Source organism: Humulus lupulus, chromosome 2 (genome assembly GCF_963169125.1).
Source record: "Humulus lupulus chromosome 2, drHumLupu1.1, whole genome shotgun sequence".
NCBI lineage: Eukaryota > Viridiplantae > Streptophyta > Magnoliopsida > Rosales > Cannabaceae > Humulus > Humulus lupulus.
Genome location: NC_084794.1, coordinates 137,095,610 through 137,119,810, shown reverse-complemented (window position 1 = coordinate 137,119,810; position 24,201 = coordinate 137,095,610). Strand labels below are relative to the sequence as shown.

General features: G+C 39.8%; 1 protein-coding gene across 1 annotated transcript; it reads right to left on the bottom strand.

Moving 5' to 3' along the window:
* Positions 1 to 12,998: 12,998 nt before the first annotated feature.
* LOC133818554 (xanthohumol 4-O-methyltransferase-like) lies at positions 12,999 to 14,401 on the bottom strand. The gene is made up of 2 exons (XM_062251483.1): positions 13,560 to 14,401; positions 12,999 to 13,469 (listed from the first exon to the last, which is right to left on the bottom strand). The coding sequence occupies exons 1-2, from the start codon at positions 14,340 to 14,342 to the stop codon at positions 13,173 to 13,175; spliced, it is 1,080 nt and encodes a 359-aa protein (XP_062107467.1). The 5' UTR covers positions 14,343 to 14,401; the 3' UTR covers positions 12,999 to 13,172.
* Positions 14,402 to 24,201: the final 9,800 nt, after the last annotated feature.

Below are 24,201 nucleotides of genomic sequence, written 5' to 3'. Positions count from 1 at the left end.
AGGCTCGCTACATCCACCGAGGTCGACGAGTTGAATATCATGCCGATCGAACATCTAACGACACCCAGTATAACCGAGCGAGAGTAGGAAGATGTTTGCATGATAAATTCTGAGCCAACCTGGATGACCCCGATAGTTGAATACCTTGTGGCCGGCATTCTCCCAGAAGAACGGACCAAGGCTCGAAAACTGATGTATCAGATCCCCGAGGACACCATTATAGATGCAAGGTTATATAGAAGAGGATACTCCATGCCGTTACTCTGATGTGTGACTCCACCCAAGGCTAAGAAAATCATAGAAGAAATTCATGAAGGATTATGTGGAGACCACACTGAGGGGCATAGCCTGTCCAAGAAAATCATATTTCGGGGGTACTTTTGGCCTACCATCAAGGCAGATTCGTTCGATTACGTCAAGAAATGCAACAAGTGCCAACAGTTCAACAATCCCTCGAGCTCCACCCTCCGAGCTAACTATGATGACCTCCCTGTGGCCATTTGCGGTCTGGGGAATCGACCTCATAGGCTCATTGCCAACTGGCAAAGGCAGAGTGAAGTACGCAGTAGTGGCCATAGATTACTTCACGAAGTGGACCGAAGCCGAACCCCTGGCAATAATCTCCTCGAAGAATGTCTTGGACTTCATGGTAAAGAACATCATATGTCGATATGGGGTGCCAAGGAAGATTGTGTCCGATAACGATACTCAATTTGACAGCGATCTGTTTACTAACTTTTGCGAAAAAAATGGGATAATAAAGAGCTTCTCCTCTGTGGCCCATCCCCAGGCGAATGGCCAGGTCAAATCTGTGAATAAAACCCTAATGAGTTCGCTAAAGAAAAAGTTGGAAGAAGCTAAAGGGAAATGGCCCGAAGAATTTCCCCAAGTTCTTTGGGCATATCAAACCACAACCCGTACTTCAACAGGACATACCCCTTTTTCTCTGGCATATGGTTGCGAGGCTATGCTGCCAATTGAGATCGAAATTCCCACAATTCGTGCTCTTGCATATGATCAAGCCTTGAACTAATCTCAGCTCGAAGTAAGTCTGGACTTGATTGAAGAAAAAAGAAACGAAGCCCAGCTAAAAAATGTTGCATACCAACAACGAGCTACCTGGTATTTCAATAAAAAGGTTCAAGATAGAAAATTCAGTGTGGTGGATTTGGTGTTGAGGCGTGTATTCTTGGCAACACAAGATCCAGCAGCTGGCGTGCTCGGGCCTAATTAAGAAGGGTCTTATCAGATCGAATTAGTTATCCGACCTGGCGTATACAAGTTGGCAAGATTGAATGGGAGATTGGTACCGCGAGCATGGAATGGTGAACATCTACGACCTTACTATCAATAGTGTAGGAATGATGTCACCTGTAACCATGCCTATTAATCTTTACTATATTCCGGTTAATAAATTATTCGAATAAAGTTTGATTTTGTTTTAATATGCTGTATTTTTTGAAATCTCTCTAATTAAATAACCTATGGTCACACTAATAGAATATTAAGGGGGCATTAGTTGTACATATACCATCAGCTTGAAAAAATGAAATAGCATATACGAAATCCATACAAGCGTTTGGATATAACCAAATGCATGAGCTAAGATAGTTTGGACATAACCAAACTATCAAAAACATATAAGTGTTTGGACATAACCAAACACGCGAGCTAAGTAAGTCCAAACATAGCGAAATTATCAAAGGATAAAAGTGTTTGGATGTAACCAAATATGCGAACCAGATAAAAAACATAAGTGTATGGATTACAAACCAAACACGACCTTAATAGGTTTGGAACAAACCAGCTAAAACTAATCGACAGTAAGTTGGAACATAAACCCACTTCGCGTTAAGTCAAGATCGAGGCTGGAATATCTTGCAAAACGATAGTTTTGACCTCATAACCTCGGGGAGCTACCCGAGGACGAGGAAAAGTAACTAAAAAAGTAAGATATAACTAAACCACTAACGTTACACGCGGTAAAAGAAATCTCCGAACTTGACAAAATAAGGAGATCAGATGCGGATATTTCGAGCAAACTGTGCATGAATGCATTGAACCTCGGACTTAAATCCACCATATGTTTGTATGAATAAACAGACATATAAGACACTTTAATATAAAATGCGTAAAATATTTCAACGTAAGAAATGTAAGGCAAGTATAATAAAGCAAATTCAAAAAGGGTATCACAAATATCATTAGTATGAGCTCAAAAATATCTCATACGAAGGCAGCTCTTTTATGAGCTGTAACATTGTCTTAGCCCCAGGGGCACAAAAAACAAACAACCAAACACAAAAACTATTACAAGGTATTCAAAGGGATGCAGCCCCAAAGCAAGGTCTAGGAAGAAGGAGCATCTTCCTTGGCCTCTCAGCATCCTCCTTGGGTCTCTCTGCCTCATCTCGAGCAGCCTCCTCCTCATCAATTCGAGCTTGCCATTTAGCCACAAATTCTGCCTCAAAAGAGCCTAAGAAGCTGGTGTCGAGGTCGACATTATTGGCCCAGATTCTGTACATGGCCAAGTCAACCATCCGATCATTCTTCTCCTTAAACTCTGCAAGAAGACGAGATTTTTTGCCCTCCATGATTTCAAAAGTGGTGGCCTTCTCTTCCTCAAGCTTGGCATTGATCTTCTCAAGCTCGGTTGTCTTGGCCTTTTGCTGTTCAGCTTCAACCTCCATCTTTGCCTTTGTGGCCCTAAGCTCGTCACTGAGCATGAGTTGGAGATCCTTCGACTCCTGAGCAAAAGACATGCTCGAGTGGACCTCATTGTTCAACTTATAGTGAAGTTGAACCGAGATAGCAAGAGTCTGACATACAAAGAAATAAAATTAGAATATGAATTAAGTAAAAAAACAGCTAAAATTGAGATGAGAAAGATTACCGCATCAGTGAGCTTGATGCTCTTCTCATAAAGAGTGTTGCAGTCTCGAACATTATTCAAGAACTGCCAGTGAGGGGCGTCGAAGCTGCCAAAACTCTGGCCCACCCGAGACAGAACGTCTGAGCCAAGCGTAGCCCGGTGAGGCCCGGCTGCATTATCAATTACATACTCATTGATGTGCGTAGAAATTGAAAGCAGATGTGTTTTGGAGGCTGAGGGTTTTTTCGAAGGTGGGCCAAGCGTGGATTCGACGCAAGTCAAAGGAGGAGCGAGAGGCAAGGTCGTAGACGACGCCTCGACTTAAGGAGTTGGATTCACAGATGGGCTCGGAGCAACTGGAGCTGGTGGAGGAGGTGTCTTCTCGGTCCTCTTAAGGACCTTAGCAGGTTGGTCTGACCTCCGCGACCCCCTTGGGCGCTTACTCCTTTGGGCTTCGCCACCGGCAAGCACGTTGTCAAGATTGGAATCCATGTCACCTGCACATTCACATCGCATTATGAGATATTCCAAAACAATAAAAAAAGGGTTTGAATGAAAAGACAAGTGGAAAGAAACCTAACTAGAACTCTTGCCCGAGCTCGTGCTCGACGACCACGTAATTCCCCCATCTTCAGAAGAGGTAGGGGGAGTACCTTCCCTATAAGTGGAAGTCAACCTCGAAAGGTCTCTATAGTCATTCATCCCGTATTGAACGCCTATTCCGTCCCATACTTCGTTCAGACTATACATGGTGTCATACTTCCCGATCCAACTATCGAGCCTATGTACCCTCTCATCTACCCAAGTACATACATAGAAATGGTCCTTATCGTCCTTGCATAATATTAATCTATCGGGTTTATACTTTAGTAATGAGGGAGACCACAAATCCGAGCTAAGGATGACTGTACCTCTATCACTCGAGCTCAAGCTTGAGGCTTCATTGTTAGCCTCGTTCCCCGATTACGGGCTCTTGCAACGACGAGTTAGAGATGGAGGCTTAGCATTTTGCCTCGGGGGGAGGTTGCTGGTTGGGAGAGGCACTAGCTCCAAATAGGTATACTTTTTATTGGACCAGTCAAATGTTGACTGATCCCCCTCCAAGAGGCCGCAGGCTCGGAGCTTCTCTTCATGGACGAGATAGGAGAGGGACCTCCTGCCTTGTGCTCTGTCATCTCCTTGGAGGGGGTGGGACAACGGTAGTTGGCTGGAAAAATGAACGTATTATGACTAAGCGCGAGCTTAAACAAAAACTCGAGCACAAAAAAGAAAGAATATTTAAATACTTACGAATTCTCTTGAACGAATAATATCGAGCTGGAGCTAGGCCATCTGTCCAGAAGAATGCCTTCTTGAAGTCCGGAGGATGGTTGGGAAGATCCCTGAAGATCTTCTTCTCCTTGGGATAGCTTGAGAGGTAATAGATGCCGTCTTCTCCCCGAGCTCGGGAGGGATTACTTTTCAGACAAGAGAGATATAAAATTTCTTCAGGTGAAGGTCCTTCCCACTTCAGCTCGTGGTAAAGCGACCTCAGAGCAGACAGAACCCTGTAAAAATTGGTGTTAAGCTAGAAGGGAGCCAGCCCAACGAAATCCAAGAAGCCTTTAAAAAAGGACTTTAAAGGCAGTACAGCCCCCGCCTTCATGTGCTCCTGGCTCCAAGCTGCATACCTCAGCCTGCTGTTAGGATTCCCATCTCCCGGAGCACGACAACTTCGTTTGTTGGAGGTCGAAGCTCAACACCTCAGTGAGCCCAACAATCCAATGTTGTGAAGGGCCAGAATGTCAAAGATCTATCCTAATGATGAGATCGAGCTCCAGTAGTGCTCGGCCTCGAAAAATTCCCTTCTCAGGGTAGGTTCGGAGGTTGGCTGCGAGGTAGAAGGTTCCCCCATCAGCGAGAACTAGAGATCACCTGGCTTGAAAGTAACTGTCCCTCTGAGCGTATGGTCGAAGAGGATCGATCTAGGCTTGGGGTCTAGATCTGAATAGAGGGCGACTCTTAGTTTTTTCCTTTTTCCTTCTTCGACCTCGTCAATTTGACATCGAAAGTGATCTCGAATGTCCTCTTGTTCACACCTCAGTTCGTGCTCCCAGATCAAGCACTAGTTCCGAATGAAAGGAGACTTTGGGCTCGGAGTTACTTGTGTATAAGGAATCGCGAGCTTTGACCCCCACCACTTTCCCGCGTTCTGCAGCATCTAACAAGAAAACAAAAGGGTGAGGGCCAAGCGAACAGGAAGTAATGAAAAAACTAGAAGACCTTAGCTCGAATGATTGAGGTTACACGGCAAACTCGATCCAAAGGACGAGGCCAGTCTCAGGGCGTGCATTCCACCGAAGGAAAGGAAGGTGGACTTGTCAGTGGAGATCCCGATATTTCAGGGAAAAAAGGTGGCGGTTACTCAAAAGATGATATTTTTGGGAAACGTGCAATTCCTAAAGCCCTAATTTTGTACCCAATATCTTGGTATACAAGATATGGCATCCGAAATTCAAAAACTCAGTAAAAGAACCATATTTGGGTCTTTCACACATGATCTAGGTTTGGAACCCATGATGTTAGAACTTAAGTCTAATATTTGTCATCAGAAACATTCTAGTACGTTAAACTAATGAGTGGACCAACGGTGCAACAACATAAGCACGCATGAATACAATGCATATATACAAACATACGGAGCCATGAACAGAAAACTTACACAATATGATCGGCGGAAATAGAGAGATTGATGATTGTATAAGTGGTTGCAAATATGATCTCACAGAATCAAAGATGCCAACGTTGCTTTGTCTTCTCGGCTTGGAGAACATGCAAGAACTGGGCAAAGAACTTTCTGGTTTTTTCTCTCTGAGAAATTGAACGTACAAGAAAAATGGGGAAGACGAGTGGAGATATATTTACAGGCCCCCAAGAATGTTAAGAGTCGAATTAATCTGGGCCATTGGCCAGATTCCGTATCAGATTTGATGGCCAGGGATAAATGAAATGATAATATCATAAAGATGGTAGGCGAACGAATGTGGGCAGAGTTTCAAGGCACTTAAGTACTTTGGTTGGCTAATACCCAACTGACGCGTGTCCACACTCGAGTATATTTGATGGTGCGGTTCCCCATGGGAGTAGTTCAAAAGTTTCCTTCTCATAGGATTCGAACAAATACTTTTGAGGGGGCAAACTGTTACACCCAGATTTCGAGACCAGAGATTATGGCCTCGAAATACTAGATTCGTCAGGTATGAGCTCGAAATATATGAAACACATTGCATGGTCCAGTTGTAAAACCTTCGAAGTAATATGGAAATCTTGAAGACGTAACCTCTGGATTCTTTCTAGGCTCGAAATGGCATAACATCGGGATACGTTCGTTATTGAGTGCCTTCAGATTGAGCAGCCCGAGCTTAAGAAGTGCAAGCTCGAGTGTGATAGCCTCGATAGTATTTATCTGCTCTGAGCAGGTCTTGGAGTAAGATGACAAGTTCGTGACAAGTCCGTAAGTCTTGACAGTCACGAGGTCGGTCGCTGGTCTTGAAGATTCAATGAGTCACCTAAGATAGCCTATTGTGTATGTGTGAACGTATTTATTGTTGTAAAACCCCAACATTAAGGGGATATTATTTAGTTTGTTATTCATTCCCGGGTCTTCAGGGGACGTTTCCTTGTATATAGAAGATATAGCACTTAATGTCATTAAATTAAATTGATATACATAATATCTTCTCGAAATATGTGGGAACGGACTCTGTAACCTTCCCTATAAATAGAGGGGGAAGGACCATTTGTAAAGAATAATCAGAGATCTTGAGAGAAAACTCTGGGTAATTCATCCTTGGAGAATTTCCAGAAAAATCTGAATCTTAATAACACAGACTCGTGGACTAGGCAGATTTAACTGCTGAACCACGTAAAAAATCTTCTTGCTCCTCTTTACTATTCATTCGCACTGTAGTTTATATTGTTTAATTACTCTGCGATTTAAGTTGATGAAAAACAGCGTCAACAAGTATAAAGGATTGGATATTCATTAAAATCGTAAAAGTGTTACAAGCCCAAAATACTGTTTTGAAATATATTTACAATCCAAAGATTAGGGTACAGTCGACCTAAGCAAAAAAATTGAATGTTTACAATGTGTCCTTCAAAACAACTCCGACCATGGCGGCCAGGTTTGATTGATGTGTTCATGTTTAGCATTTTCTTTATTACGCTATGTAAGCATATGTGTAAATGTTCGGCAAGAGCCGGGAACGGCGCAGGCCGAGGTCGGCAAGGCCGGGAACGGCATTAGGCACGTAGAGTGCAAGGCCGAGTGCGGTAAGGGGCCGGGAGCAGCGTTGAGCATGTGGAGTGCGAGTTGCTAGGACGTGACCCTAAAGGATACCTGGGATATCCTCACGGTGTGGACCGCGAACCTAGGGTATGGTAAAGCACCTGGGACGGCATGGCCGTATGTGTTTAGCCTATTGATGGCCTACTTATATGCTAAGTGTTTAATATGCATATGTTATCTGCTTGTGAGGGTTTTCTTGCTGGACTTCGGCTCACGGGTACTCTGTGGTGCAGGTAAGGGCAAGGGGAAAGTCGACCAACCATGAGTACGAAGAGCATGAAGCGACGCGTACATGTTTGGCCTGCCTGGCTGTCTCGGTCAGGGGTATTTTTGGAAAATGATTGTACTAAACTCAGATTTTGTCGTCTAGTCGACTTTGTTTGTAATTATATGTTGTAAATATTTCTAAAGAATATTTTGGGATCCCAAGTGTCAAACACTTTATGAATTTCAATAAATGGAATTATTTTTAAAGTTTATAACTCTTTTAATGATTTGTTTACACTTTTGACCTAAAACCTCGATTAGCGAGTTGAATGCACGTTTTAAACTCACTTAGTAACGGCTCTAAGGAAGTAGGGTGTTACACCAAACATGTACATACCGCTTCATGCCCTCTAACTCATGGTTGATCGACCTTTTCCTTGCCCTTACCTGCACCACAAAGCACCCATGAGCCGAGGCCCACCAAGAAAACTTCATAGCACAACATATATTAATTTGCTTTAACAAAATCAAACGCGTCAAATAATCTACAAGTTCCTATCTGGATTCACAATAGCACAACAACAGAGAAGCACATAAGTACAACAACACAGCAGCACGATAACACATAAGCACAATAGCAACCTCTGCCGATCAAGGTGCATTACCAAGCACCAAGTCCACGGTCTTGTCCCAGCGGGTGAGTACAACATCCTTTGAGGGTCTCACCCTGGCGCCCTGCATTCAACATGCTTAATGTCGATCCCGACCCTTGCCACTCTTGGCCCTTACTGATCCTGACCTTTGCCAAACCCGACCCATGCCGATCCCGAACTTTTCCACTCCTAGCCCTTGACAATCTTGCCCTTTGCTGCTCTCAGTGTTTGCCATTTCTGGCCTCTGCCAATTCCAGCCTTTGTCCTTCAGTCACAAACACACGTATGACATGATAGTTACAAACCATACACACAATACTAAGCACAATCTAACTCTACGGTCATAGACAGCTTTCTAACCTTGTGTCCCGAGCTGACAACCCAAAGCGATCTGGAGCACGATCCCCAATCCCGAGCCTGGGCGGTAAAACCTGGTCACAACGTAATGATAAATAGCCATCACGATCTAAATAAATTAAAAACCTTCGTAATAACATACGAGCCTCCAACACCTCGAATTCTACTAAATCGGGTAGTAGAATCCTTCCCGTGACTTAATATTTGAGTTCTTGAGCCTAAAACCCTTAATTGGACAATATCCCCTATTTGAGCCGCGGCCCAGCCCCCTAGGGCCACGGTGCGCTACAATTCAGAAAGCCTCAAGGCTCTCTTCTGGGGGACGCAGGCCGCAGCGTGCCTCAACTGGCACTGCGGCATCTGGGCAAAATTCAGAGGCTCCCAGTCTCTTTGCACACATTGGTCGCAGAACGTGAAGAACAGGGTCGTGAATCGAGCCCAAAACTCAGAATTTCCTGTGTTTTTCTCTAACCAAACTTACCAAAATCTACCCTAAACAATACCCAAAACCCAGAATTCCGTCTAGAGCTTGCATCAGTACAAAATAATCACTATAATTAGCTCAAAATCTATTCTATACTCCTTCCAAAAATCCAAAACCAGTCTAAGTCCAAAGCTTAGCTAAACCTCAACTAAACCAGAGAAAATTCGTAAGAAAACCTATACTAAACCTTACCTTGATCATAATTTCGGTCCTGAGCTGATCCTCTTGTAGTCCTAGCTTGATTCGCTAGTCCCCAAGCTTCAAATCCTCCATTTCTGCACCGATTCTCCATGAGTTCTCTTGACCTCTTTGCACACCAAGGAAGAGAGAAAGAATCGAACAGAGAAAGAGAAAGAGAGTTGGTGAGTATTCCTTTTGTTCTGCCACCTTCTCCTAGTTTCCTAAGTCTCTAAGTGGCTAAGTCACTCCTAGGTTGGGTCTATCCCTTGGCCAAAAGACCAAGATGTCCCTAGGTCCAAAACTTACCCTTTAACGCCCCCAAGGGCAGTACCGTCTTTTGCCACCATTTTCTCGCTAAACCTCGAGTAGCCCTATAAATTCCCAATTAATCCCGACATTCCCAAATAATTACTAAATAATTACCTGTTACTCGTTCAACCTCGAATGCATACTACATTCCCAAAATACCACTTGGCTCACCCCGAGCCAGGTGTTAAACCCCGTTGTGACTATTCCACTAATTCGCTCACTAGGATTGCCTCAGACCACACATCTCAAATATATCCCCATAAACACTGGGGTATCACTCATAACACATACATAATTACATTTATGTCCTCAACGGGCCAAAATTAGAAACATGCCCCAATTTATAGAAATGGGCCCATATGCATATTCAATACACATAAACATGCATGTCTAATCACATTACCACGCAAGTCATTTATATCACATAATCACACATATAACCATTACTCGCTCATATAATCCCAATTAGGCCCTCCAGGCACTGTAATCAAGGCACTCAGCCTTAATAACAAATTCAGAACATTACAATTCAATTCCAAAATTAACCCTTAAGGGAACCAATATTCGATCAGTTACGAAAGTATGAATTCCATTATTGTAAATCATGTTCCCAGCCATTCATGAAATTGAATCTCCAAAACAAAAGTCATTAGCCTCATTATACTATGAAACATTAACGAGTGAATCAAAAGATCCAATAAACACAAGCATGAGCACAATAATACTAATGATTTAGACTGATCTACAAATGATCATCTTTTATGATAAGAATTAAATCTTTATGTCAAACGACAAATTTATAAAGATAATTAATTCTCACCAGTCATGTCATATATAATCTCTATTATATATAACTCCTTTGCTAAGATGTCTATCCACGACAGTAATTCGAATCTAGGTCACTCGAATCCCGTATGCTTAGTTAACCGCACTAGTAACTATTTATTAAAGATTCTCTTACTTTAATATGTTACTGACTATTTTATTTATTATATATGATCTTATTTCTCTTGTACTAACACAATATAATATTCTCATAAATGAATAAGGAATTTTCTTGATATTATTATATAATTAATTCAAACATTAATTATAATATTCAAATATAATAAAATCGCACTTTTATTTAAATCAATAAAATGTTTTTACATACTATTAGGGCATTAATTTTAACACTTACGTACTACTTCTATCTGAGATATTTGGGGTAGTATTGGGCATGAAAATTGTGGAAATCTAAAGGCTTCCCAAGGGGAAAAAGTATCACCTTTCCCCATTTGCCTATCTCATTCCTGTCCCTCCAATGAATAGTTGACATATGTTTTTTTTTTCTTTTTATCCCAACAAATTTTGTTTACCCTGATTAATTCCTCATATTTATCTGCTCAAAATTTGAACCTTATTAATTAAATAATTAATTAATTAATTATTTCTTACTACTCCTTTTATATAATTATATGATAATAAAATAATATATATATAACAATTAAAATTTTAAAAAGTAGAGATTTAATAAAAAAATATTACATTTCATCTTAAAAAAATGAAACAGAGAAATCAATTAGGTCGATGTAATTCTCTATCCATCACATCTCTTATATAAATAGATAGATTTTTTATAAAGAGTAATCATATGCGCACCCAAAATATACACACAAATATTACACACACTCATGTGGTAGTTTAACTTAGCCAATCATATTTATTAAAACTGGGACCCACTGTTTTAAAAAATAGTTACACATCACTATGTGTAATGTTTGGGTGTATATTTTGGGTGCACATATCATTACTCTTTTATAAAATAGTTTGAGCATATATTATTGACATATATTATAAAAGCTTCTATATATTATTTTATAAAATTAAAAGTATATGTCATTTAAAGAAAGTGAATCGTTCCCAACTTTCTAGTTTTATCATTTTATACCCACTTAAAAAAACAACAATATATTTAAATAAAAATTAATATTGAAGAAATACTATTAAATTTTAATATTTTATGTCAAATTAAATTATACAGGAGGAATAAAATCTCTATATTATCATTATGGCTAAAAAAATAAAAATAAAATATTATATAAGTGTTACATATATATAATTAGTACTATACTATTGATAATGCACCTAGAAATGTTTTCATTCCACTTTGTTGTGTTAATTTTTATTTTTTTAAAACCATTTTGTTTTGTATTATAGATGTTACTAAGCATCTATATTTTTTACATAAATTTTATCAATAAAATAAAAAAAAATTACATTAACAAGATAACACAATCATAAAAAAATAATATATAAAGTGTTATTTCAATTGAAAAACATTTTAAAAATAAATATATCCATATATTACAGGGTAGGTATTGAGTAATTAATTAATGAGGTTCAAATTTTGAGGAGATAAAAAAGAAGAATTATTCAGGGTAAACAAAATTAGTTGGGATGAAAAGAAAGAAAACATATGTTAACTATTCATTGGAGGAACATGAATGAGATAGGCAAACGGGAGAGGGAATTTTTTTTTCTCCCAAGGGAAGAACTGTTATGCTTGTTTGGAAGGGTGAATCCAATGGGATGTTCTATGTGAGATCAGCATACAAAGAAGACCAAAAGCGCCAATTTAGAGATCCAAGAAACATTTGGAAGGCAATATGGAGACCTTAAATCCATATTAGATTGAGTATGATGCTTTGGAGGGCAATGTCAGAGGCTCTTCCCACAAGGAGCAATCTGGACTTCCTCGACGACAAGCAATGTCTCTTCTGCGAAGAACAAGTCGAAACTCATATTCACATTTTTAAGGATTGTCAGGTGGCTAGAGCTCTGTGGTTTGCATCCCCTTTTCAAGTAAGAACCAGCACAAGCCCGCTCGTTGGAAGAATTTGTCACAAGCCTGGCCCATGGCTGTGGTTTGGGCATCGATTTGGACATTTTATCATACACTGGCTGCCTTTTTAAGACAATATGGAATGAACGCAACAACATTATGTACAGGGGTAAACAAAGGCCTCTGCAAGAAATGTCTCTTTTCATATTGAATAGGAACAGGGAGCTGAACATGGCAAGAGGAGAGTCAGAAGCTGTGGAAAGGCCAAGGCAAAGTGCGGTTAGGAAGGACAAGATCCCCCATGAAGTGAGCAGAGTTTTGTTCTGCGATGCAACTTGGAAGGAGAAAGTTGCAGGTTTGGCTGTCGTGGCAGTCTCTATAGAAGCTACCAGTGACATGAAATCAATAACTCTCAAGTACTCGGCTACTTCGGCGCTTAACAGTGAATTACAAGCAGTCGAGTTGGCGCTGGATTGGGCAACCAGAAAAGGATGGACACGCATTGCCATCCTATCAGATGCCAAAGTAGCAGTGCAAACCATCAATAGGAACTGCCGTCCACCTGATTGGAAGACATGGACTGTGTTCTATAAAATTGTCTGTTGTAAATAGATTTGAAGTTTGTAGTTTTCTTTTCATTAACCGAATATAGCTGATGGTCTGGCTAGGAATGCTAGATTGAATAGCATCAATTTTGGATATAACCAGAGGGAGGGACCCCTCCTGTGGTTCCATTAGCCTTCTTTAATCAATAAAACAACAGTTGTTCCAGCAAAAAAAAATAAAAAAACAAAATATTCCATTAAACTATGAATTTTCCATTCCATAGCCATTTATTATATATAGGAGATATCATATTATTTTAAATATAATTAACTTATTCATCCATATTGCACCTTTAAGAAAGTGTCTATGAACAACTAGAACATCATAATAGGGTAGGTATACAGTGATGATCATTGTGGATAGGCTTCAATGACAGATGTTAAAGCTGGAATTTTGAAGATTTGGTAGCGAGGGAAACCTCCTTCTTCCAACACCTTCTTCCACTCCTTTTCGGTTCTCTCCTTTCCACGTGTTAGTGCCATCAGTGCAATATCGAGCATCACAGCTGCATCATCAAATAACCCATTGGCCTCTGGCTCCAAAACTATGTCAACTATGATAATTTTTCCACCCTTCTCAGGTATTGCTCTTCTACAATTTTTCAAGATCTTCACACAATCTTCATCGGCCCAATCGTGAAGTATCCACTACACACAAATTTATACACATAATAAATATTATGAATTAAACTTAATAAAATTGAGAAGTCATGAGTAATTGCATGCATAAATGCTTACCTTCATGAAAACTGCATCGGCTGTGGGGATCCATTCAAACATGTTACCACCAACATGGGACACTAGTCCGGTGTACGTTGGAGCGGTGGCGACAACATGGGGTAGATCATAGTTGATGCCTTTTATGTGCGGATGAGATTTCACAATCGCAGATATTGAGCCGCCAAACCCACCACCGACGTCGACCAAAGAACCGATCCCACAAAAGACATCTCTGTATTCGGACAAAATTGCCATCATTGTTATTCTGGCCGTGCTCTCCATGCCATCGTTGAAAAGCTTGTTGAACTCCGGATTCCCTGGAGCCAAGTCCCATAATTGGCGGCCGCCGTGGACCATCTCAAAACCGTTGCCGCCTTCTTTGACACACCTGGCCAAGCAGCGCCATGGAGCCGACAAGTAGGGATGGGTCATGAATGCAACAAACGGAGCCAAAGTTACCTGATCCGGCAAAGTTTTGCTTAAGAGCAACCTAGATGAGTGAGTAGGCCCGTAGAGAACTTCTTCACCGTCTAGTGATTTGTGTTGAGAGAATATCTTACGACGTACAAGTAGACGCATGATGCGAGATAGGTAGGAGAGGTTCAGAGAGGGAGAATCTGGAACAGAAGAAGCAATTTGGGCCAAAGTGATTGGGGCGGAGTGCGAGTGTACGATATCAGGGATTCTCAACTCTAAGGCGCATTTCATGACCATGAAATCTGCTATTCCATTAATGTTTTTCCATACGTTCGCTTCACCTCTTAGAGCTGCCTCGGTTTGATCATTCCGTGCCAACTCCATTTACACTAATCTCACTTTTTTTTTTTCTTTTTCTTTTTATGTTATAGAAAGCTCGAATGATTGATAGAGCTCTCATTACCGCATGTTATAATATATATAGGACAATTCTCGAATAAGGGGCTTCACTTCAAGCCCTATTTGGGGTTGTCAATGTTTTCGACTTTTGAATAGTTTTCGGCCCAATTTTTTTTATGACCGTGTATATTGTAGCTATTTAGAGCATTGTCGCGATATTTATAAAATTATGAATAGTTTACAGTACCGAAAACTAGATTCAAGCATGTTGTTGCACGCGTGACTAATCTTTTTTATGCGCGTGGAAAACAACATGTTTACACCTAGTTTTCGATACCGCAAACTATTCGGAATTTTCTAAAAATTTGCAAGATGCTCTAAACAACTACAATATACACGGCGATAAAAAAAATCGCGCAAAAAACTGTTCACGAGTCGAGAAAAGTGAAGAGCGTCACCAGTAAGGCTTAAAGTGAAGCCCCTGTAGGAAAATTGTCTTATATATAAATATAAGACAATTTTTCTATAGGGACTTCACTTTAAACCCTACCGGTGAGGCTCTTCACTTTTCTGGACTCGTGAACAGTTTTTGGCGCGATTTTTTTATCGCGCGTGTATATTGTAGTTGTTTAAAGCATCCTGCAAATTTTTAGAAAATTTCGAATAGTTTGCGGTATCGAAAACTAGGTTTAAACATGTTGTTTTCCACGCGCATAAAAAAATTAGTCACGCGTGCAACAACATGCTTGAACCTAGTTTTCAGTATTGTAAACTATTCGGAATTTTCTGAAAATTTGCAGAATGCTCTAAATAGCTACAATATACACGGTCATAAAAAAAAATCGCGCCGAAAACTATTCAAGGGTTGAGAACACTGAGAGCCCTACCGGTAGGGCTTAAAATGAAGCCCCTATAGAAAAATTTCCCTATAAATATATATTTATTATATATAAAAAAAATATGTACATAAAGAAAATTATTGATTTTCACCTTTTGTTTTGTTAATTTTAACAAAATATTCTAAATATTAAAGCCAATATAGCTTTAAAACTAATTAAAAATAGATATTTATTAGTTACATTAATATAAATTCACATTCAAAATGTTATAAAATGCCATTATTATAATAATATAATCCTATTGTTTTTACTAATTATATTAATATAAATTCAAATATTATTATTATGATAATATTTAATACAAAATTAGACATTTAATACTTATATTAATATAAATTTAAATATTATAAAAGAATAACACATACAATATAAATAAATTAAGCCAAAACATTGTCTATAGTGTTACAAGAAATAAATAATTTCATAATTTTTATTTAAAAATATCGTTAATAACTAAGAATTCGTTAGATACACACTTTTTACATATAAAAATATGATGCATTATAGTCTTAAAGTAAATTATTTGATGTTGTTTATTAGTTTTGAATATAGTGTTCATAATAATTTAAATTTTTGTATTTTTTATGTTTTCAATTATATATTATATATGGTAATTTTGATTTTAAATTTAATTACTTGTTTTCTAACTTTCTTTTAGAAAAAATATTCAATATAATAAAATATTAAGAAATAAAAGTATGAATTTAAAAAGTTTATTTGATAAAATTTTAATTATTTAATTAAAAAATATTTAAGTGAACAAAAAAAATAAGTAATTTCTCATTAAAAAACTAAAAGACAAAATAAGAAATATGTATATTTATGTCTTATGTCACTATTACATATATGTTTGGATGAGCAAAATATATTAAGTGATAAAATAAATAATTAATACAAAAATAAATTCAAACACATAAATATTTTTTTGTTATAGTTTTTAAAACATAATTGATAGAGTAAAATAAATACTCTATTATCGGATCATAAATTATTATGACATATTTATTATTTTTTATTTTTATGTAAAACGTAATTTAAAATATGTGATCATAAATTATTATGACATATTTATTATTTTTTAATTTTTAATTTAATTATCTTATTTAGATGATTTTAAAACTAAGGTGTTAGAAAACAATAAAAAAAAATATGTTAAATCTAACTGAAACCAACCATTTTTGTTAAACACACATTTATAATACTAGATACAATTAACGTACAATACACGTTTCTTTAGTATTATTTATAGAATTTATTAATTATATTTATTAAATTTATATTAATGTCATATAAATTTCAAATAAATATCATATTTTAATTAAATAATTTATTTATTTTTCTTTAAGTTTATGTTTGTTCTAGTTTTTTAATTTGGGACAACAAGAGATTGTATATTATGTGTTTAATGTAATATTAAATATTATATGTGGATTTTAAATTTAAGTTTCTTGCTAGTTTTTTTTTAAAAGAAATTTGTTGCTAATTGACAGTAAATTATAGTATATGTTTAATATGATATTATTTTAATAAGTGAGTTTAAGTTTAATTAAATTTTATTTAAGTTATAAAAATGATTTTATTATTTTTAAATAATTATTATTGTAAAATATCTCAAAAATATCACTTTTTAATTTGTTTAATTATTTATTTATTTTGTTTATTATTTTTAAATATTTATTATTGTAAAATATCTTTAAAATATTATATTTTAATTATTTATTTTATTTAAGTTTAAGTGATGTTTAAAATCGACTGTTAAATATAAGAATATTTTATTAAATATAAAAATATTCCGTTATAAAAATATTCCATTAAAAATAACATTAAAAAAAACCTATAAAATAAATCATTTCTGTTATCTACTTTTTATATTGAAGAGATAGAAATATATAGAAAGTGAGGACACAATCATCTAATTACGTACACCAAAGAACTAAGTTGGAATGGACACACATAATTGCAAACTATGTTACTCACTCTAGAGCTGCAAGACTTTTTAATATAGTGAGTTTAAATGCTTCGGAAATAAAAAATTAATGAAACGAGAAAGCTGCCAAAAAATTGTTTGTTTCTATATTCAAATAGCATACAAAAGAAATATATATTTTTTATATATTAGGTGAATGCAAAAGTATTTGGTTAGTTTTATTTAAAAAAATATTTAATAATATTAGTGATAGTAGTTTTTCTTTTTATGTTAATTTTGAAGAGACGCGGTCTACATTCATTGTTATAAATCCCTTATAATCAAAGGGTATTTATTATTCAGTTATACACCCCCTGATCTTCAGGGGACGTTTCCTTGTATATAGGAGTTACAGGCTTTTAATGCCATTAAATGTATTTACATATACAGAATAACTTCCCGAAATGTGTGGGATAGTATTCTGTAATCTCCTCTATAAATAGAGAAGTCATGCACCATTGTAAAGGACCGAATTTTGGGAAGCTTGAGAGAAACTCTGGAGAATTCATTCTTGAAGAATTTCCAGAAATCATCTTAAAGTTCTAATAACAAAGACTTGTGGACTAGGCAGAGTTAACTGCTGAACCACATAAAAAATCATGTTTGTCTTATTATATTTTTCTGGCCATAACCATTTATTGTTTTCGTGCTCTTTATTCAATGTTGATGAAAAACGGCATCAACAGTTTGGTGCTTTCATTGAGAGCTTTAAGCATTCAGTCCCTGAACGAGTTATGGCCACTAACGATCAGAATGTTCCTGAAGAAAATTATCTGAGACACCCTGGGAAACAGCCAATGGTAAACCCGGATGCTGAAGAGAGAAGCGAGTCCTCTGATTCTCGGGGACCACCCGCACCTCCAAAGGATGAGGATATGTATTACAATCCTGAGCGGTACGTTCCCATTGTGGAACTTGAAAACCGACAGCTGAAACAGCAGTTGGCAGAAGCCAACAAGCGGAATGAGAAGTTAGCAAGGATAGTTGCGGAGGCGCAGGCGGCTCAGCCCCTGCCTCCACGCAAAAACCAAGCTCCTCCTCCAAGGGACGTGCATGTTCCTCCCCGCAGGCCTCGTGGGCGCCCACGAAAGAATGCTGCCACGAGAAGGCCAGAACAACCTCCGGCACCAGCAAAGCCATCCGCTCCCTCGAGACCCCGGAGAAGTACCCGAGCTAGGGCCCCAGTTAATCCACCTGCGGAGGTACCAGCGGGAACTGAGAACAACCGAGCCCCTGCAGAGGGTCGGACTCAAGTCCCTGGGAACACACAGAATGCAACCAACCCATCTCGGGCAAACTCCGGACCGTCCAGGCCACGAAATGGGTGGCAGCCACCGTCGCCCATACGGTTCCCTCCATCGCCTATAAGATATCCCTCACCTCCTCCCAGGAATGCTCAACCAGTTCGAGATGAGGACCAAAGACGCGCGGGGAGAAGACAAGGGAATAGGGAAGTTTTCCGAGAGCGGAGAGGCGCCCTATCTGAAAAAAGTCAAACTTCCCGGTCTTGCACGGCATAAACGAGGCGGCACGAAAAAGGCCCATCTCGAAACAATCATGCGACAAGTCTTACTAGTGACGACTCTGGAGATACCAGTATGCATGATCGAGGTCGAAAGAATACTGGGAGCCACAGGAATCGCTCCGACCTGCGGGAACATTTGAATCAGAATTGGGGTAATGTTAACCCGACAAACCAGGACTTGAGGGATCGCTTAAATAGACGTAAAGACCCCTTGCGGAGGCGCGAACCTAGAATTCTGATCGACGACAACCAATTCCAGACAAGACCCCTCGCAGACCCGGTCCAGGAAATAATCGATCAGTTAGAAAGGGCCTTCAAGCTTTTAAAAAATGAGCAAGGCCAGGATTGATATGAAGATTCTGATGAGGAGTTTGAACTGTTTGCTCCTCATATTTCCAACACTCCATTTCCCTAGGGATTTCGGATCCCTCACGTCCCAACGTTTGAGGGAAAATCTGACCCGTACAGCCATTTGAGTACATTCAATACCATAATGAGAGCAAGTAACGTGGGTTACGTGCTCAGATGCATGTTATTTCCAGCATCACTGACAGGACCAGCCAAAAGCTGGTTCGAAAAATATAGAAGACACTCAATAACTTCTTGGGATCAGCTGTCTAAAGACTTCAAGAAGCAGTTCAAAGCCATGATGGGGGTTAGACCTGAGGCGTCAACTCTGACTAACGTTCGGCAGCAGCCAGGTGAGACATTGAAAAGTTACCTTACAAGGTTTAACTTGGAAGTTGCCTGAGCTCGGAATGTGGACGACAGCGGTCACCTAATGGTTGTCCAAGCTGGAGTAATGCTAGGAAGTGCTCTCTGGGATGACACGCAGAGAAAACCGGTGAGGTCCCTAACCGAGTTTAATAAACGAGCACAGAGGTTTGTCAATGTAGAGGAGGCAAGGTCTACACTTAATGTGACTTCCCAGCCCGTAACTACAACGATAAACGTAAACTCTGCCTCAACTTCGACGGACCCACCAACTTCGAAGCCTGCTGCGGAAAACCCTTCCAAGAGAAAAAAGAATGAAGGGAGTAACCACGAGGCCGAGGGAGGAAAGAAAAAGAAGGGGGAGAGATATTTCTCTGTGTACAGAGTGTACACCAAGCTCAACGAGTCTCGGGAGAACATATACCTGGCTAATGAAAACCAGGTCCCCTTCAGGCGTCCAGACCCAATGAGAAATCAGAAGTCCAAGAGGGACTCCAGCAAATATTGCCGATTTCACAGAGACACCGGGCATACTACTGATGAATGTCGACAGCTGAAAGACGAGATCGAAGGATTGATCTCGAGAGTTTATTTCAGAAAATATGTCAAGAACCAGAGTATTAATCAGGCGTCCGCGAGCCAGAGAGCAGCTGCGCCACAACCCACACAAAACAACAATTTCGGAGCTAGGGAAGAAGATAGGCCCCCTCCAATTGATGAAGAACACGTGATAACCATCTCGGGAGGGCCCCATCTCGCGAGAGTAGGCAGAAATGCCCAAAAGAGATATGTGAACGAGCTAAAAACTGGGGACGGGTCTCCTTATGAACCCGAACCTAGAGCTCCTAAAAGTCAAAAGATTGAATCCCAACCAATAACCTTCACTGAGGACGACGCGTCCCATGTTCAGTTTCCTCACCATGATCCACTGGTCATCACCCTCCAACTGGCAAATAAAAGGGTCCACCGAGTTCTCATAAACAATGGGAGCTCAGTTAACATTCTCTATAAGGCAACCCTTGAAAAGATGGGACTCTCCCTTCGCGACCTGAAAGCATGTGCGACTACGCTATACGACTTTTCAGGAGAAGGAACCGCCTGCATGGGATCCATCGAACTCCCCGTGACCTTGGGAGACTACCCAGTCTCAACAACCAAGATGATGGAGTTCGTAGTAGTAGATCTACCTTCAGCCTACAATGTGCTGCTCGGGAGACCCGCCCTAGTTGGGCTGAAGGGGGTCTCGTCCGTAAGGCATCTGGCCATTAAGTTCCCAACCCCTAGTGGCGTCGGGACGTTGCAGGGAGATCAGTTAGCTGGAAGGGAATGCTACAGCATTTCCTTAAGAGGAAAGAAACAGACGAGCACACAAGCACTCGTGTAACGACCCGAATTCGCTAATCGGGCTTAGGGTCTTGATTAGTGTGCCTGGAGGGCAATAAGTGGTTTAATTTGCTTATATGTGAATTTATGTGTTTATATGATTATGATGCATGTTTAATTGAGTTAGATGTGCATGTGGCCCCGTCTGGTTGTTGGGGGCATAAATGTGATAAATGAAATATATGTAGTATATGTGTGATATGTCTGTACAGCACGACCCGAGACAGTCCTGGGGAGCGGTTAGCCAGAGGGTCACAACGGGGTTGAGATTCGGACTCGAGGCGAGTCGAGGGGTAATTCGGGAATTGGTTGAGTTATGGGATTATCGGGACATAGAAATAAATATTTTGAGATATATTTGAGGATAGAATGTCTAGGTGGGAATATTTGGGGAATCTACCATTTTTGCCCTCGGGGACGTTTCGGTACCCCGAGCCTTGAGGTAACCTTTAGACTTAAGTTATATAAAACAAATAAAAGAAAGGAACAGTGTATAAACCTTGAGAAACCGACTTAAGCTTTCCTAGAACTGAAGTTAGTTTCTTTTCTTCCCTTTCTCTTACACTCTCCAAGGTAAAACACAAGAGGAACTCATAGGAAATTCTTGATGCAAGCTAGCATAAACAAGGGGATTCAGTTGTGTTAACTCAGAAGATTAAAGCTTGTGGATTAAGGCTCAACGTCAGGGGTGTGAATTCAGCAAGAGGTAAGTTTCCATGGAAGTTATGTTCAAGTTTTAGCCAAGTTTTTAAGCTTTGCATGTGGATAGAATTTAGGCTGTTTTTAGTGTTCTAGTTGGAATTTGGAGTAGAATTCTGTTGAGTTTTGGTGTTAGTATTGAGCTGAAATGAAGGTATTACTGTCTAGGATTATTGGCTTAGCTTTGGAGGGAATTGTCTTGAAGAAGGGATGAAAAGCTAATGGAAATTCTGGGTTCGTCGTGTGGTGCCGCGGCCCTAGGAGGGGTGCGCCGCGGCCCGCATGCGCGCGCAGCCATGGGAGGCTGAGGGAACTCGAGTGCGCCGTGGCCCTTGCAGAGCATGCCGCAGCCCGCGTGGTGGACAGTGGAGAGCTAGCCTCTGTTTTGAGGCTAGCCGCGGCTCTAGAAGGTGGGAGCCGCGACCCTTAGTGTCAATGAGGATTTTAATGATGTTTTTGACTTGGAAACCTAAAGGGTAAGGCTCAGGATGGATTTTATCATTCGGATTGATGGAATTCAAGGTCCCGGAGGTTAGGGTTATGATTTGAGGTTATTCATTGGATTATAATTTGATGACTGAATGTTGGTGATGTGTTGTGACTAGGGATTTCGATGAGGCTCCAGTTTGAGGACTGTGCTCGGGACATCGGTGCTCAGAAAGCTCGGAACTCAGGTAAGAGAACCTTGTTCCCATAGAGCTTGTGTGCAGGGCTGAGCCCAATGTGTTTGAATGAATTGATATGCAGGGCTGAGCCCAGTGTGATTGAATGGATTAGTATGCAGGGCCGAGCCCAATATGTTAGAACTGCGGGGCGTAGCCCTTTATCTGATTATGCTAGAATTCTATGTATGCCTGTTATGCTTTGTGAATTATGATGTGAATGGTCAGCTTAGGCCGGGAACGGTGTAGACCGAGAACGGCAAGAGGCCGGGAGCAGCGCTGAGCACGTGGAGTGCGAGTTGCTAGGGCGGGTCCCTAGATGGATACCTGGGATATCCTCACGGCATGGTCTGCAAACCCAGGGCACGACAAATGCCTGGGACGGCTAGGTCGTACGTATTAAGCCATTGGTGGCATGTTTATATGTTTGATATATGTGTTGCATATGTTATTTGCTTGTGGGTTCTCTTGCTGGGCTTCGGCTCACAGATGCTCTGTGGTGCAGGTAAAAGGTACAGAGGTGATCAACCAACCATGAGTACAGCAGGCGTGAGGCGGCGTGTACATGTTTGGCCAGCCTGGCCGCCACGGCCAGAGGATTTTGGGAGATGCTTGTAGATAAACTCTGAATTTGTCGTCTAGTCGACTTGGTTTAATTAATATGTTGTAAATATTTCTAAACCGTATTTTGGGGACCCCAAGTGTAAACCTTTTATGATTTTCTAAATTGAGTTAATATTTCTAAGGTTTTCCCTCTGTTTATAGCTTAATTACACTGTTTGATCTAAAGCCTCGATTAGCGAGATGAAAGCACGTTTTAAACTCACTTAGTAACGACTCTAAGGAAGTAGGGCGTTACAACTTGGTATCAGAGCGAGCCAAGGTTATTGGTTCTGGAGATTGGCCGAACATGTACACACGCAGTCAGTGACAGGCTTAACTCAGGGTTGGTTGGTAAGATTGGTTAATATGTCGGGATATGTATTTGAATGCCCTGTTTGCTTGCTTATTTTATATATAGAGCATGGTAAATGAGTTAACATATGCATGAGATACTGACAGGGCCTGGCCCTTGACTATTGCTTATTGCATGATGAGATAGGGGTATGTTGAATGGTGTTGCTAATGCATGTGGATGAATGTTGGGATAATGGTTTGCATACTGAGTGTGTGTGGTTAACTGCCTAAATTGAGAATCCATATGTAATATCTGTTTATTGGCCTGTGGGAGGCATAGTGAAGCATGAGTATATATAGTTGTGATATAATTGGATTGCTAAATGTTCGATATTGTGGATTTGGCTTAATATGCTTATTGTGTGTATGAATATTGTGATCTTGGATTTGAATGAGGGTTGGTTCGGAGTGTGAACCTCAAGGTAGAGAAGTTTAGACAGCAGTGGCGGATGAGCTCAGATTGTTTGCATCCGAGACGGTTAAGTAGACCTGGTATCGTAACACAGGAAAGTTGCAGATAATAATTGGGGTTGGAATCTCCATTTACCCTGAAAATCCGGAGATTTCCGTTAGCTTATGGGTGAATGGTATTGGTACAGTATAAGGATACAGACAGATTAAGAACAGTAACTGGAAGGCGTAGGAAGTGCCTAAATTTTATGACCTCTGGTAAGAGAGGAAATTTTGGGTGGCTGGGAATTGTTTAGTGAATGGACAAAGCTAATTTCATTTTTGGTTATATGGAGGTGAAAGGTTATAACTAAAGGTTTGTACTAAGTATTTGTGACAGGGGGACACTAAGAGGTGGTGTTCAGGTTAAGATATTGGCATGGTGGATTGGAAAGAACTCAAGTCGGGAGTTGATAAAAGAAGTTATGGGAATGAGGAGACTAATGAGCTTGATTTGAAATGATAAGGATAATGACCCGTGTGGGGATTGAATTCTGGAATGGTTCTGGGTGACAGGGCCGCTCCAGTGTACTAGACCTTCGATGGTGTTTGAGTAGCAGTGAGAGCTATGTTATTTAAGATTTGTGGA